Source organism: Lactuca saligna, chromosome 2, assembly GCF_052625555.1.
Source record: "Lactuca saligna cultivar CGN05327 chromosome 2, ASM5262555v1, whole genome shotgun sequence".
Lineage (NCBI taxonomy): Eukaryota > Viridiplantae > Streptophyta > Magnoliopsida > Asterales > Asteraceae > Lactuca > Lactuca saligna.
The window spans coordinates 65,485,734-65,503,585 of record NC_136418.1 but is presented as its reverse complement, the minus strand read 5'-3'; the positions used below and the strand labels follow the sequence as shown (position 1 = coordinate 65,503,585).

At 34.2% G+C, this 17,852-nt stretch overlaps 1 protein-coding gene across 1 annotated transcript; it reads left to right on the top strand.

Annotated features, from left to right (window-relative positions):
* Nucleotides 1–12,419: 12,419 nt before the first annotated feature.
* On the top strand, nt 12,420–13,875 carry LOC145031049 (reactive oxygen species modulator-like protein). Its single transcript, XM_078979506.1, has 3 exons — nt 12,420–12,583; nt 13,400–13,437; nt 13,642–13,875. The coding sequence occupies exons 1-3, from the start codon at nt 12,511–12,513 to the stop codon at nt 13,753–13,755; spliced, it is 225 nt and encodes a 74-aa protein (XP_078835632.1). The 5' UTR covers nt 12,420–12,510; the 3' UTR covers nt 13,756–13,875.
* The last annotated feature ends 3,977 nt before the right edge of the window (nt 13,876–17,852 follow it).

Here is a 17,852-nt window from a genome sequence, read left to right as displayed (position 1 = left end):
GAGTTAGATAGTTCATATTACCTGAAGTAGAGTCATACTTCTTGACTCTCCCATCTCGTAGATTCTTCAGGTCCTCTGGGTAGCTTCGTAGCCAACGCCCCTTCTCTTGGCAGCAGAAACATGTAGCTTCTTCTGGAGCGACCACGGAAGCATGGTTGGTTGAATTACCAGACAAATATGCTCCATTACTTTGCCAAATCATTTCTGATTCAGCAGCAATAAGCATGTAAGTTAGGTCAATGAGGGTCGCATCAAGATCCATCATATAATACTATCTTATGAACTTATCATATGATTTAGGGAGTGACTGAAGAACCTAGTCTACAGCCAACTTCTTTGGAAAAAATGCACCCAACATCGTCAACCTATCGCTGTGTGATTTCATCCCTAGTATGTGCGCACACATGGATTTTCCATCTTCATGTTTCATTGCCAACAGGGCTTGAGTGATTTTGAACTTTTCAATTATTCGATCTTGTGGGTTTGGGAGAACAATAGGAGGAGGTGGAGGAAGTGAAACCAAGCTAGTCCACAAATGCAAGGATCGATCTTTTACCTTCATTGTGTAACAAACTTTCATTTTGAGCAGGAAAATCTTTTCCATGGGATTCGGGAAGACCACGGTTAGATTCAAACATCTACAAAACGGGAGAAAAATCAAGTTAGTTGATTGATTGAGTCCTTAATAAATCACCCAAATGAGATATTAAGGCTAGGACCCAACATAATACTCTACAACTTGGGAGAGGGATTTCGTAACCCAAATTGCAGAACATTTGAAGGTAAGTGAATGACGATTCACTAATTTTCCACCATGAAAAACGAAAAAGAGATTAGGCTTTAAATGTATTGAAAAACTCCTAGATCCTTTGAGATTCATTGAACTTTTCAATGGCATGTTTAAATCTCGATATGCCCCTCGATTTGTGACTGGGGTGTTGAGGATCATAAAACAGGGTGTGAATAACCATGCAAATTTACATGGTGCCCCCAATGTTACAGTCACCGATTCGATGAGCCGGTTAACCACATACGCTCCACCAAACTATGACAAACATTAAGTCACCCTTTGCAACCTTTGCTTAGAACCATTTAGTGTGTCGGTTAACCACACACGCTCCACTAACGTCTTTGCAAGGGTATAAAGTGTAATTTCATGGAATTGCATCAATTCACTTTTACCTAAAGTAACTAGGATTGGGAATTTTGTAAAAAACATTTAGTTACTTTATAATTCATTATACTTTTAATGGAAAGGGTTTGCCCTATCCTACCCATTCGGCTAACGTCCCTCCACCAATCAAGGAAGTGGTGGGTGAGAGTGGGCACCCATTAAACGACCATTTTAAAGGCCATAACCTTATACCCCCCTTATACATCGGCATCGTGAATGAGGCCTACTAACGGTAAGACTAGCAGTTTAAGTTATACATATATAATATTAGACTTTTAATGTTATATATAGTATAAGGGTGTATTTTACACTTTTAAAATACTAGGTGGTCTAATTTAATAAATTACACTTTTATAATAAGTAAATGTAAACCATATCACTATGGATTTATCAACTCTCTTTTAATTATACACTTAATTAATTTAATAAAACCATAATGGTGCAATTTGAACTTTTTCAAAAAAATAGGGTTTTACAATTTAAAATTTCAAAAATTAAACTTTTAATCAAACAATTTTAAATTCCAAAACTTGAGGGCAAGTCTTGAAACATTTCAAAACGTTAGGGTTTAGAATTTAAATATTTCAAAATTAAACTTTTATTTAAAAAATTTTAATTCCAAAACTTGAGGGCAAGTTTTGAAACTTTTCAAAACATTATTAATAATATTTTAGATCAACAATTCAAATAAGGAAATTAACAATTAATTATGGTTATCTAATTTTGACCTAGTCCAATTACTTGCAAGATAATTCACCAAATAACTTCAATAATTAAACATTATCTTATAAGGCAACAAATATTTGATTAATTGGTAATTATCTACTATTTCGGCAAGGATAATCACCCAATATCATAAAAATCCGAATCTTATCAATAAAAACCGTTTTGGTAATTATCCTACAACCAAAAGAGGATAAAATCCCGATTTTCCCCCTGTCTGACCCCGGGACTCGCCGAGTCAGTCAGGCAGAGAGCAAAAAATTCGATTTTCAGGCAATAAACGATCAAATATGCGTCAAATTCATTAACAAACAGCCCTAGGCTCTGATACCACTGATGGGTTTTGAGCACTACATCATTCCTATAGTGTACATGCACACCCTAAAGCTTTAGATCTAGTTTGTCTAATGAACATGCAATAATCATCCAAAGCCATAAACCCTAGATCTATCATACTATGAATTGAATTAAGGGTTTAGAAATTACCTTTGATTGTTATGTAGTAATAACAATCTATTCCTCCTTATAATTGGCTTCTGAAAGCTTAGTGTCACAAATGTCACACCTCTAATGGCTCACAAACACCAAGAGCAAGAGGATGAAGATAAAGAAGAGGAGAGGCACTCAAAAACGTCTAGAAACCATAAGGAATCAGTTAGCCCCGTTTTTGGTGCCCTAGGGGTCCTTAAATATGTGAGGCTATTAGGGTTATCTAACAAGGAAACCCTAATTTGACTGCTTGGGCCCTAAGCAGCCCATGAACTCCCTCCTTAGAGGCCTCAGACGATTTCTAATGGGTTTCCCCATAGAATTCGTCCACTCCTCTAATATGGAGTCCATTAGCCCAATATTCAACTATCACACAATTGATAGTTCTAGCCCCCTAAGTTTACTTAATCTCTTTTAGCCATAAAATTAATTCTTAATTAATTATTGAGTAATATTAATTAAACAAAACGATTTCTCTTTTAATATATTATTCTCATAATATATTAATAAATCATAATTAATCCTATTTCTCTATAGTTCATCCTATCAAGTTGCTTTGGTGAAGGCAACCTAAAAGGACCACGCACCATTCGGTCAAGTATATACCTAAATAGTTATGGAATTAGACACTAATCCAACAAATATAACACCCAACATGAAATATTAAAGCTAAGACCCAACACAATATTTTACAATTCGGAAAAGGGATGCCGTAATCCGAATGCAAAATATTTGAAGACGATTTACCAATTTCCACCATGAAAAACAAAATTTATCATTAGGTTTTAAATGGATTGAAACTCCTAGATCCTTTGAGATTCATTGAACAATTTAGTGGCATGTTTAAATCTCTACTGTGCCCTTTCAAGTTTGTGACTGGGATGCTGAGGATCACAAACAAGGTGTGAATAATCATGCAAATTAGCTTGGTACACCCAATACTATAACCACCTAATCAATGTGCCGGTTAACCACACACGCTCCAATTATCTATGATTAACATCAAGCTACCCTTTGCCATGCACTGTCAGTCCCAGATTAGTGTGTCGGTTAACCACACACGCTCCACTAACGACTTAACAAGGTGCAAAGTGCTATTTCATGGGTTAGCACCAAATTCACATTTTCATGGGTTATCTCCTCATCCGCAATGTACTGCGAAACCAAAAGTGCCCTCTTTGTAAACTTGGCGGTGATCTCTGCCACAGTCTCTATCGTTTGCTGAAGATCCTGAAACTCCTTCACTAATCGTTGCACCTCAATAGCTAGTGTAAAATCCAAATCAAACCTCCGTACAAACTCATCCCAAGTCATCCCAGCCACACCCGTTGATCCCACCTTGTAGGTAACCTCCTCCCACTAGTCTCGCATCCGATCCCTCAGCATACAAGACGCAAACCCCACCTTTGCTGCCTCGGGGAAAAAGATTGTGCACTGGGAATTGTCCATGTTTGCCACCCAGTTTCGGCTAGTGATGGGGTCCCTAACTCCAAAGAACTTAGGCATACTACATGCCTTGAACTCCCTGAATGAGGAAGCTCGAGTCCCAATCTCGGCTCGAAAAGACCTGAGCCGCTCCTCCATTATCTCCATAGTCCCTTCATTGATGGTACCAAAGATCACTGGGGTAGCGTCCAGGATGCCACGAGTAACCTCACCCACGATGAGATCGCATAGTCTCTCATCAATGGTCTCTCCACCAGAGCTTGAACGTGATCCTGATCCTGATCCTAAACCCGAACCTTGCGTGATCATCACCATCCTCAACTGAAAAGATACCACATGATATAAATTGATAAGGAACTTCGAAGGGGTTCCTCCTCTCCAAAATCCTTAGAGCTTCCAGGTCCGACATTGTTTCGGGTAAAAGTCATGTGCTTTCAGTAGTACGGGCCCAATACTACCTTCCACACTTACATGTACCTTCCCCAAGGTCATACCTGACAACTCTAATTCACCTAAAAACAATAACATAAACCACAGAATACAGCATAACTCAAATCCTAGACTATTCTAGGATTTCTCAATCCTCACTGAACCAAAAACTTAATTCAATCATAGCAGGATGCCCTATGCATGCAAGTTATACACAAATGGAATCACTAGACTATCAAATAAGTTTCTACCCTAAACCACAACCAAACGAGGATCATGAATAAGGCAGAATCCATCATTCTAGGTCTATGAGATCCTAAACAGATACAACTTTGGAAGCACACACTTAGCAAATAATCAAAACAACATCCATTTCCAAATATAACTATAGCATGGCTATCACATTGGGAACACTTACTCGAGCTTGGCCGATTACGCGCATTGCACTCTCCCCTTTTTACTTATGAAAATCGTTTTCAAGGAAACATTAACTTTTGGTTTCTTTTTGAAAAAGGGTTTACCATTTCCTCGGTTTGAGTTCTAACACACCCAAGAGACTGTCTGAATCTCTCAAACCAAGGCTCTGATACCAACTTGTAACAGCCCAAAAACTTAGGTAAAAACTCTCATTTAATAATTAGAAGTAACATTCATATTTGTTTTCCAAAAGTCCATTACATAACATATTGTTCAATAGATCAGACTATCCAGAACAAGTAGTGTAGAATACTGGAGAGTGCACCATGCATCATCAAGCCGGACCCTTGCCCTTAGAACCAGAAGTACCTAAAACACCCAACAAGACTGTAAGCACACACTTAGTAAGTTTTCCCAAAACACATAAAACACATAATTACATAATGTTATTCACATATATATACAAGTTTGCCATGTACTCCTCCATGATCTTCATTTGGAATGCCATGGGCTACCCCCATGCTCCTGTATCCATGGGCCACGGGCTCCCCCATGGTCTTCACTTAAGTCAACACATATGCTAATTAGCAAAATCATTGCATACTCAATTACTACAAATCTCATATCAATTAATGGGTCGGCCTTGGTGCCTTCGACCCATGAGTGTAGTGAGAAGACTCACTTCAATCTGTTAAACAATAGTTGCTCGACTACCAGTCCAAAATATCACACTGAATAATTATACAAATAACCCTAATTAGCATTATAACACAACCTAGCCAAAAAGGCCCACAATCCTAAGTCTAAATCCCTCCATGAGGGCCCAAAGGTCTTTCCTTCATTAATGGGCCTAGGGATAAAGTCTAAATCAATAATGGGCTACATGACCCAATAAAGCCCATACATGACATTAATAACCCAAAGCAATTCTCGAGGCCCAAAACATCCAAACGGTTTAGGCCCAAAGCTAAGTGCAGTCCAATTGGCCCAAAAAGTCCACCGAAGCCCAACTCCCACAGTTGAGTGTACGCCCTGCGTACATCAGAAGTACGCTAAGCGTATTGGGCTCCTCAACCATACGCGCAACGTACACATTGGTGCGCCCAACGTAAAAATGGATATAGCACATCCTCCATTAAGTGCTTAATACATGAAGACTATACGTTCCAATTTTAGATCTAGGTCGATTAAAGAGTTCTAAGGCATAAAATTGGCAACTTTATGCCTTTGAATGCCATAATTGCTCCCAACAACTCATTCTAGCCCATTAATGCCTTTCCAAGGGTCTTAACTCATGCATGAACCATAAAAACCATCAAGTTTGCATTTTTATGACATAACCAATCTAAGGGACCTCATATTTATCCTTCCTAACCTCTGGAGCTGGCCAAAATCCCAAGAGATGATTTATGAACTCAAAAGAGGACTCTTAAAAAACCCTAGCTCAATAAACAACAAGGATTGGTAAGGAGAAAGATTTTTACCTCCACAAGCCTCCTAAGCAGCTCCAAATGCAAGATCCAAAATCTTTTCCCATGTCAAGCTTGCTTCCACTTCCTTCTCTTTGCTAACACACGGAAAATTAGGTATTTGAAGCACTCATAAGCTCAAGAGGCACACACAAAGGATTTTAAGGTTTTAGGGACGTTTGAGAGTGATGGAGGTTGGTTACGGTAAGTTCCAAATGACTTAAGGATGCTTAAATAGGTCACAAGTCCGAATATTAGGGATTTGGTCTTTAGCCATGTACGCCCCACATACCCCTCGGTACGCCCCACATACATGGTACACCTCCGCGATCATCCCACCTCACTACGCTAAGTGTACCCATAAGTACGCCCAACGTACGAAAGGACCAATTATGCAATGAAATTTCATTCTAAGGGAAAGAAAGGCAAATACCTGGATTCCGACTGTTACACGTCTAGTAGAGTATATGATATGGTGCTATTATAGACTCGAAGGATAAGCAAGATGGATGAATTCTTTAATGGAATTCTTAATCCGGTTAATGTGGGTTATAAATCATATGTTACAAGATGATTAGAAGCGAGTGATCATGCTAACGGTTTATGAGGTTAATCCATTTAGCAGTTCTATTATGGGACTTAAAGAGTTTGGTAACAAACAATTATCAGATTCGATTAACGGTTAAGAAAATGACCATTGTGATAAATGTGATCAAATTTATACATGTTCTAAGGAACTTGGTATATTACCAAAATAGGTTTTGGCAAGATGAGGAGTTGGATGCGATGCTGAGTTGAAGCCACAATAATAGTTAGTCTTCACTAATCAGCCAAGTGAGCACATGTAAATTTTTTGGGTACATAGCAAAGTAAATGATATTTTTATATGAAAATGTATAAATAAACCACTATATGTGACTATGTTTAATGGTATGAAAAATACCTAAATGTTGAAAGATTTTAATATGTAAATCCCTAGATTAACCTAAGGGATACTTTGAAAAAGTATTAAGCATGTTAATTAGCTAAATGATTGCTAAATGTACGATAGTCAATTTAATATATAATGTGTAAGAAGCATAAGCATTAAGAGCTAAGGTTAAACCTTTAAGCCATACAACTGATTATTTGGTATGTATGGCAAGATGTTGATATATGTATAAATGCTAAGGAATCTTGAAGTAAAGCTACTCTAAATTCATGTTCATATATGTATATTAAAAGTCTATAAGAAGTTAATTATGTGAAAAGAGATAAAATGTTTTCATTGTAATTAAGAAGATAGTGTACTCCAAGGGTGAGTACGAGAGGTATATTTAAGCTTTGTAAGTATTATGATCTTTAAGGAAAGTTATTGGCACATGCATGTGAGTAATTAAAATACCTATTATGTAATTAAAAGCTATACAATACTCCATGGGTGAGTACTAAAAGTATAATCAAGTTCTATACTTTGTATGAACCTTAAGGAAGGTCATCGATGCAATCTTATGTGTGTTATATGCTACAAGCTTATGTAAAGCTATGTATGAAAGAGATATGAGATGCCTTCTATGTAATTTAAAACTATGCAATACTCCTTGGTAGATTCCAGAATACCTTAAGTAGTGACCATTTAGTCTAGAACAAGATACAGAATGGGCTGAGCTTGATGTCGTATACTCCGGAATACCCCATTTCAAAGCAGGTGGTCATTTTTTATAAAAAGTAATTTATTTAAAGGGAAAACGTCGTAAAATCCCTCAAGTTTGCAAACTTTTATCTCTTTTACCCAAATTTGTTTTTGCCTCCATTAATGGCTCACCTTTGCATTAACTTTTTGGTTTAAAACTTTATAGGTTTGCCTCACATTAGTTGATTTCCATGGCCAACTGGATGCTACATGGCTTCATTAATCTGACTTGAATTTCATCTCCTTTATAAGCCTTTGTCATCTTTCAAGTGAACATCAGGCCACACACACCACATAAAAACCATATCATCGATTATCTCGATTATTCTAGGCTTTCTTCCAAAATATTCTAGTAATACGGCCATATGCATTTCTTCTCTCATCACAAATGGAGTCTTTCCAACCTTTTCTCCACAACCTATCTCAGAAACCCCTAATCTCAAAAGGATCACCTTCAAAAAAAATTCTTATATAACGCCAAAGTCAAATTCCCATAATTCCATGTTCTTGAAGCTCAAAGTTAACACAAAAACAATCCAATAAGAGACAATCACTGAAGGTAATTCTTTAAATTCGTTTGTAGTCGATGATGACCACTTCCAAAATTTCATAAAAGATATTACAAATGCAGATTCAGTCAAGAAACTAATTATTTCACAATCCCTAAAGGGCTATCTGAATAAACAATCATGTTAATTCCAACAAGGGAAAATGAACTTAATTATATGCTTGATTTTAGATTGAACTCTTATGATAAATTCCTTCAAATAACTGAGCCAAATGGTCTGATAACGATTACTCTATGGTTGAGATGTGTGTAATCGACGAAAAAGAGAGGTGTCTTCTCTGATGAAATATTTGTATTCATCAATGGAAAATCTTACAACCTCCTTCTTTACAACCCAACATCACAATCCTTTCTTTATGTATACCTCATGTGTATGTATTTATTCCTATGCCTGGTTTCAACAAGAAAAACACACAAATACAAGAAATACAAGAAACATGGAAAAACAAAAGAATAGTTTGTGATACTCTTTGTGTTATTTTAGATCCTATTCATAGCCCTAATGTAACGACCCGAAATTCCTGTTTCTTCAATGAGGTTAGTTTCTATTATGTTCTTTTGTTAAGTATATCTTTATCATGATTAGAGTTAAGTTATAATGGCTAAAGTGTAAGAAAATGATTCTTGATATTGTATATGATTCATGGGTGTTGGATTATGTGTCTAAACCAATAACTAAATTGGTATATACTTGATTTATTAGCAAAGTCCTTTTGGGTTGCCCTCAAACCTAGTAATTGACTAGAATGTTTTTTTGGAGAGAGAGAGAGAGAGAGAGGTTGATTTATTGATCTTTTATAAGATTAATAAATTGCAATTAATGATCTATTAATATATTATAAGAATAATATATCAATGAGAAATATTATTATTTAATTAAGAATTAATCAAAAATTAATTCGAATTAATTTTAGGATTAATTGGATTAATCAAAAGTAAAAAAATCTAAGCTGTATTATTCAATAGTTAAACAAAAAGGGTTTTAGAACCTTTCCCAAGGTTGTGGACGATTTTGAAGGTATATTCTAGGGTTTCTACAATATCCCTTGGATATAATTTGGAGATTGAATAATTAACTAATGTGAAATAATAGTATTATATTCAAATCAGGGTTTCCAAGGTTTCCTAGTTCAACTATAAATAGGGCCTTAACCCTTCACATTTTCGGCCACTCCTTCTCTAAAAAGAATAGTAAAAAGTCTCCTATTTCCTCCTTTCACGTCAAAGTGAACTAATTGCTAGTGTCTGGGTACAAACCATTAGAGGCACGAGATTTCTGGTGCTAACTTCCAATTTATGGGACAAAAAGGACATAACTTTAACACCTTAAACTAGATCTAAGGAAACATTCATAAAGCTTCTAACTTTATACCTTCTAGAGATGAATGGGGGAGGAGAACTTCCATATCTAAAGTTGCTTCAAGCTTCCACGCTCTATTACCACCTTCTTCTTCCTTTTAGGCCCTCAAAAACACCTTCTTTAACTCACAAGGCTCAAATTAGGGTTAGGGTTTCAAGGGACGATGTTGGAGAGGTAGAGGTTGAGAATGGAAAGGGTTTGGGGAAGTTAAGAAGCTTAAATAGGGATCAAAACCCCGAAATTAGGGTTTGGGTTCTGATCGCGTACGCCCAACGTACGCTTCTAAATGCACAACTTCACTATGTTGGTACACCTAACGTACCTAAGGTACACCCAACGTACCAGCCTCCTTCCCAACTTCAAATCACTTTTAAATTACTACAACTTCTTCGACTCAACTTCGATTTTGGCATTCTTTATATACACGAAATGGTGTTGAAGAGCCCCATGATATCATCTAGATATATTAGACTAAAAACTTCTCGAACAAAAGTCCATATTTCATGGAAGAACCTGGCCTAGACTTTTCCCTTTCGACCCTTCGGCCCAAAACACAGTTCATGGGTTAATTCTCTTAACCATCATTACCTCCTTCCAAAATGTCTAAAATTTACCTCCTTAAGGCTCAAAGACTTTACACAGCCGACTTCCATCCCACACACCTAAAATAAGAATTGACAGGATACATGATGTTACATTTTGGTGGAGTTAAGGGCCACAAAACATACACGTTGGAAACAGTGACCGACTACGATATTGAAAACATGAAAAAGTAAAATATGACAAAACTTATTTAAATGTGAAGCATTAGTGGATATAAAAAACAACTTAGGGTAAAAATGACAAAAATTTGCAAACTTAAGGATTTTTATAACATTTGACGTTCTTTAAAGGACAAATTCCAAAAAAATCACTATATTACCACAAAATTTTGATTCTGACACCGAGTTATTTTTTTTCTTAATTATGTCACTATATTTACATTTTTGTTGCAATATCAACCAAATGACCTGTTATCCTTGTTCTGCCCGATAACCACTTTTTCCAAATTGCAATAAAGTCATTAAATTTACTAAAATTTTGATTTTGATACCGAGTTTCAAATTGCAAGAAAGTCACTATATTACCACAAAATTTCGATTTTGACACTGAGTTTTTTTCTCAATTATGTTATTACATTTACAAATTGTTGTGCAATGTCAACCAATTAACCGATTTATGAGATGTTATTGTGGTTTAGAAGTTCGATTTGTACAACAAATAAATGAAGGTCGGTCTGATGGTTCAAACTCACTTACAAGTTAGTGAAAATGGCATAGTCACCCTTTCTGGAGATGTTATTGTGGTTTAGAAGTTCGATTTGTACAACAAGTAAATGAAGACCCATACAAGGTCGATTTAGTTGTTCAAACTCACTAAGCATCTCCTAGATCGACATTGTAAGGGTCTTTATTTACTTGTTGTACAAATGAGCTTCTAAACCACAATAGATTGACCTTTAGATGCCATTTGTGAATAAATACTCTGACGAAAATTAAACATTAAACATTATAATAAAAAGTGTCGCCTAAAAGGGTGAGTATGCATTTTTTGCCGACTTTTAATTGACTTTGAACCCATGAATCGACCTAAAAAGATATGTGAAATTAGATTCAGTGCAAACCCTACATTTTAAACTCAATCCTACCACATAAGATCAATCTTACGTGGCTTCCAAATCACAATATTGTCATGTCATTTATTTGCTAACCTACTAGATTGATGGAAACCGATCAATTGGTTTAGAAACGAGTTTGTAGGGATCTTCAGTTATAAGGGTCTTTATTTATTTGTTGTAAAAATAGATCAACCTTTTAGGAGTATTCATTTATTTGTTGTACAAATCAACCTTATAGGGATCTTCATTTACTTGTTGTACAGATCGAGCTTCTAAACAACAAAAAAAATCTCCAAAAATGGTGACAATTTCTTTTTCGTTGAGACTTGTAAGTTAGTTTGAATCATTGGACCAACGTTCATTTATTTGTTCTACAAATTAAGCATCTAAACCACAATAGCATCTCTTGAATCGGTAAATGATTGATATTGCAACAAAATTGTAAATGTAATAACATAATTAAGAAAAAAAAATTTCGGGGGTAAAATTGAAATTTTGTAGTAATATAATGACCTTCTTGTAATTTGAAACTCAGTATCAAAATCAAAATTTTAATAAAACTAGTGACTTTATTGTAATTTGGATAAAATGGTTTAATGTGAGAACAAGAAAAACCGACCATTTGATTTATATTACAACAAAATTATAAATATAATGATATAATTAGAAAAAAAAAAAAAACAAAAACTCTCGAACGTCAAAATCAAAAGTTTATAATAATAGTAATAACTTTTTTTGTAACTTGATATTCTTTAGACTGTCATAAATATTTAAAATGACTAAAAGTAATTATTATCTTTAAAGTACGATAAATATTTGACTACATCGGTCAATTTTCATTAAAAAATGCAATTTTATAAAATATTCTCTCAAAACGGGTATTGATTTTCTCACCATGTTTCGATTTCAATGTTGAAATCACAACTTTTTATTTATTTATTTATTTATTTAAAAATCTGAAAAAAAAATAGGAACAAAAAAACAGGTTGGTGTCAACCCTCGTATATAAAATCTGTTTCTGAAAGTCTAAACCTAAAGCTTCTCTTCCTTGTCTTCACACCTTCATTTACCAATCGCACTTCTAGACGAGAGAGATAGAAAGAGAGATGGCAAGGGACAGCTGTCTAGCTAGAATAACCGCCGGAGTCGCCGTTGGTGGTGCTGTTGGAGGCGCTGTCGGTAAAATCTACTTTCCAACCGCTATTCCTCATAAACCCTAATCATCTCCAATGTTATCCTGTCTTAATCGGTCAAACTCCATCGAATTAATCTTCTCTGGCTTACGGAGTTTGAACTTTTTTTTTTAATATAATTTACCGATTCGAGGCCTGATACATTCAATCGTGTCAAGAACTTTTCAATTAATTTGATACTTCGTTTTTAGCATATGTTGCTAGGGATTGTATCTGTGTTTCATGACTGCGAACTGTCAAAATGTTCATTCCTTAGGTTTATTTAATTGGTCTCCATGAGTTCAGGTAGAACCCTAGTTACTTGGCCTATAAAATGCAGTAATCTTTGTATTTAGTTGGTTGAATTTGCCGATAGGTTCTTGTAATGTCATGTAGTCCATAAATTTATCATTGTTAATGATTTTGTTCATAGAGAATTGTATTTCCAAATTCCAAGATCAGAACCTTTAGGAAGCCTTCTACCCCTTACCAAATATCCATTCGAGGTGCTTAAGTCCTGTTTCCTTCTCACCATTAAGCGAGTAAGTGGTGTCTCAATGGAGTGTTGTCTGGATAAATGTATTTAAGAAAATGATTGTAGGAATAGGAAGAAAAAAATTGATGAGGGCAAATTTGTAAAAGTTTAGGACTTAGTGGAGATGGCCTCTTTAACAAGTTCTAATAGTAGAATGTTTCATATTAATCTGTTAAGAAATCCGTTTTACATTGCAAAAACTTACATCTAGATTCTAGAAGCATCTTTGTTATTATTAAGCAAGTGTTTATATCTCTATTCTGATTGTATATATGTATTAATTTCCAGGAGCTGTTTATGGAACTTATGAAGCTGTTAGGTACAAGGTACAATCTTATCATTCTTCTTAAATCTTTTAGGCCAGGACATAACAGACTTGCTCTTGTTCCCTCCTCTGTCAAAAGACATAAATACCCTCATCCTCTTGACTCATCAACAAATCTGTCAAAAATCTCTCCAGTTAGATTTTCAAAGTAATAGTAGGAAATGAAAATGTGATGTGATATTTATTTTATGAACAATATTTACAGGTTCCGGGACTTATGAAGATAAGATATATTGGACAAACAACACTCGGGAGTGCAGCCATTTTTGGTCTTTTTCTGGGGGCTGGGAGCTTGATACATTGTGGGAAGTCGTATTGAGAAGAGTTCTTTTGATATTTGAAAATAATAAATATTAGTTGTGACTTTGATAAAATCTTATTGCTCATGTGCACATTCTCTTATTAACTTTGAAATTAAAAGTCAAGCACTTTTATTGCCTTTTTTTTTTTTTTAATCTGTATAACCAAGTTTGGATGAGTTTGAAGAAGTATTGCATTGACATGGGGTTTAGTTTGTTTTTGATATCAACAAAGTTTTCTTGTATGAAATTTGACATGAGAGAACATGATTATGATCGACCTTATATTGTACATGGTGTGCATTGGAATTGATGCCAATAGGAGAAAATTGCAATTTTTTTGAAAAGGTAGAACAAGATGAGACAGAAATGTAACTTGGAATTTAATTTGATTTTGTTCATGAATTTGGTTGCAAGTGAATATAGAATTGAATTTTGTTGGGGTTAAGATTTAAAAATTTGACACACGGATTCAACATTTCAAGGGTTTGAATGGTCGAATGAAATGTAATTGAAGTGAGCAAGTTTATTAGGGTTATTCATTATGATGATGATGAAAGTATTTGTTTTTCTATACAAATAAGAAATAATCTCTTTCTCTTTTAACATTAAAGATCAGTGAAAATTGGAAGTTAATTTGATTCTGATTATTTCGAAAGTTGCAATTGTTGAATGAGACATGACTGAATTAGAAAAGTTTTTTAAGAACATCGATATAGATGTAATGTTATTTATCTTTCAGTTCAGTCACATTAGTTAAAAAATAATTATTTTTACATTCCTAGTGCCATATCAACTTCTTTTTCATTTTTAACAAGTTATTTTATAATCAATTAACATAAATATATTTATTTATAATTTAAATAAAAAATAGTTATTCAGATATATATTAATAAAATGATGATAAAATTTGATATTAGTTTAATATATTTTGCCTTTAAATTGTTAACCACAAAACAAGCATTACATTAATCCCTCATTTATTCATTTCAAATCTCTTACACCAAATTCATTTGGACTTATTTATTTGTAAGTGCAACGTATGATTGCATAACTTCAAAGATACATCTCGCACTCAAAGAGAAAATGACTTAGGAGGTAACTACCTCTTATCCGTGTTCACATATTAGCGACTTCTTCTTTTTTGTACATAATAAAGCAATTAACTTGTTTTAACTGTTTAAATTACAACAATATTACCGGCTAATACATGTTTTAACCGGTAACTCAAAGGGAAAATGACTTAGCAGGGTAACTACTTCTTATCCGTGTTCACATATTGGCAACTTCTTATTTTTTGTACATAAGAAAGCAACTAACTTGTTTTAACTATGTAACATCCCAAAAATCATGATCAAAAATTTCGTTTTTAATTTAATACTAAAACCATAATTGTCAAACCATTAATTTAATACTCCGGTATCAGGCCCCACTAGGTATACATATCCCTCTCTCTCTTAGGCCCCGTCTGTCTCCAGGCTCCGCCCGCTAAACACATACAATCATATAACATGCTAACACATAAAGAAACATACTCTATTGTATCATTGTCATAAGAAACATACTCTGCTAATAATGAGATACGGAACATCGTCCGTACTCAACTGGTGATGAGATGCGGGACCTCGCCCACACTCACCTTTTACCAGGCACATACAAGTATCACATAGACAACAAGTATAATCTAACATGCAAACATTCCTCGGGCACCCGCCCGACATCAGACCTTGGTCTGGAATAACATACTAGCATACAATACCTAGGGCTAACCCCCGGGACTTCCTACTCATAGACTACATGGGTTGGCATTGTGGCCTTAGACCCATTCACACAGTGAGGAGACTCACCTTGCACTGTTGAAGCCCTGGCTGAAACTAGCTGAGTACGGACGAAGTTCCGTATCTCATTATTAGCAGAGTATGTTTCTTAGGACAGGGATACTATAGAGTATGTTTCTTTATGTGTTAGCATGTTATATGATTGTATGTGTTTAGCGTGCGGGGCCCGGAGACAGGCGGGGCCTAAGAGAGACAGATCGGTATACCGAGCGGGGCTCGATGCCAGGTGGGGCCTGATGTTGGGCGAGGCCCGATGTCGGAGTATTAAATTAATGATTTGACAATTATGGTTTTAGTATTAAATTAAAAACGAAATTTTTGGTCATGATTTTTGGGATGTTACACAGTTAAAACAAGTTAGTTGCTTTCTTATGTACGAAAAATAAGAAGTTATCAATATGTGAACACGGATAAGAGGTAGTTACCCTCCTAAATCAATTTCTCTTTGAGTTACCGTTTAAAACATGTATTAGCCGGTAATATTAGTGTAATTTATACAGTTAAAACAAATTAGTTTTTTTTATTATGTACAAAAAAGAAGAAGTTGCCAATATGTAAACACGAATAAGAGGTTGTTACCTTTCTAAGTCATTTTCCCCGCACTCAAATACAGGAAGTGGACTTTAGGAAAGTTCAAGAATATCTATTTGAGTTAACATCATTATTTATATAATCAAACTAATGAATATATGAATCATGTTAATATGGATGATTATACAAGTATGTCAGCCTTTTAAAATATATTAACCTTTTAATATATTGTAGTTGGATTAATTTATTTTATAAAGTAAATAGTAGTTAAAATAATAATATGGATGATTATACAAGTATGTCAACGTTTGAAAGTATATTAACCTTTTAATTTATTGTAGTTGTATTAATTTATTTTATAAAGTATATAGTAGTTAAAGTAATTAATAAAATTAAAAGCTAGTTGATTTTTAATATATAAATATATTTATATATAACAATAAAGTAATCAAACAAATAAGTGTAATGAATATTTAACAAAAAAGATGAAGACTAAAAGCGAAAGCTTTTCAACAATTGAAAGGAGTATCATGATGTTGCTTTCAATAAAGGTCCACATGGAATATGTTTTTTCACAACTTCGTTTTTAACATATCTTTTACATGTTTTGTACAACATCATTTTTACACATATTTGTATCGCATTGGCATCTTATTAACTCTAAAATATAGTTTTTAGATTTCACTTACACTTCATTGTTTTCAAAACAACCCCTCTATAAAATGTGCAAAACGAAGTGAAAAACATGTGGAAAAATGAAATTGTAAAGAATCTTGTGAAAAAGTAACAAATTTAAAAACATGTAAAAAAGGAATAAAAAAATACGTTCTAAAAAGATGATGTAAAAAACATATAAAATGTGTGAATACAAGTTTGTTAAAAAAAAGAAACACATAAAAACAAAAAACACCAACGTAAACACTAAACAACAACAAAAAAGGACCTTAGAGATTTAAAAAAAAAATGCTTAATATGAAAAACTTGTTATAACGATATAACATAAACAAGCAAAACAAGTTAAAAAAGACTTTAGAAAGTCAACAAAATATAAGTAAATAAATAAGTTAAAGGAACAACTTCAATATATCTTTTATGTGCGGCTGCATTTAGGTATTTGGGATAGGTATAACCGTTGATGTAACCGATGAGTATTTGAAAGTATCTGAAAGAACCGTAGTTGAGTGTGTAGATTGGTTTTGCGCATGTTTGTATGAGGTTTTTGACAAAGAATATTTGTGTAAACCTACTCCACATGATATTGAGATATTATATTTGGCTTATGAAGAGAGGCATGAATTTTCGAGTATGCTTTTATATGCATGTGGCGTGGGAAAACTATCAAACTGTGTGGTGCAGTCAATTTACTCGAGGTGATATAGGTAAACCAATTGTAATACTAAAAGTTGTTGCATCTCAGGATTTGTGGATATAACATTCGTTTTTTAGAGTTACGAGATCTAACAACGACATTAATATACTTGGTTAGTCTTCTCTTTTCAACGATGTTTTAACAGACAAAGCATCTAATATTTGTTCATGGTGAACAGATATTCGCACGATTACTATCTTTGTGATAGGATATACATTAATTAATTCTACATTTATTATTAATGTAATGTTTCAATCTTTTTTTTTTAATTTTAAAATTGTATTTTTATTGTAATTTTGAATTAAAAAAAAAAAAAACAAAAACGATGATGGGAGGGGTTAGATGAGCGTCTCACATGTTTAGTGGCAGTCACGGGTGA

What these genes read in the sequence shown, in the direction of transcription:
- LOC145031049 (XM_078979506.1), top strand. Translation starts at nt 12,511, where the DNA reads ATGGCAAGGGACAGCTGTCTAGCTAGAATAACCGCCGGAGTCGCCGTT. An exon ending in TGCTGTTGGAGGCGCTGTCG is followed by an intron (nt 12,584 to 13,399) that starts GTAAAATCTACT and finishes ATTAATTTCCAG; the next exon opens with GAGCTGTTTATGGAACTTAT. An exon ending in ATGAAGCTGTTAGGTACAAG is followed by an intron (nt 13,438 to 13,641) that starts GTACAATCTTAT and finishes CAATATTTACAG; the next exon opens with GTTCCGGGACTTATGAAGAT.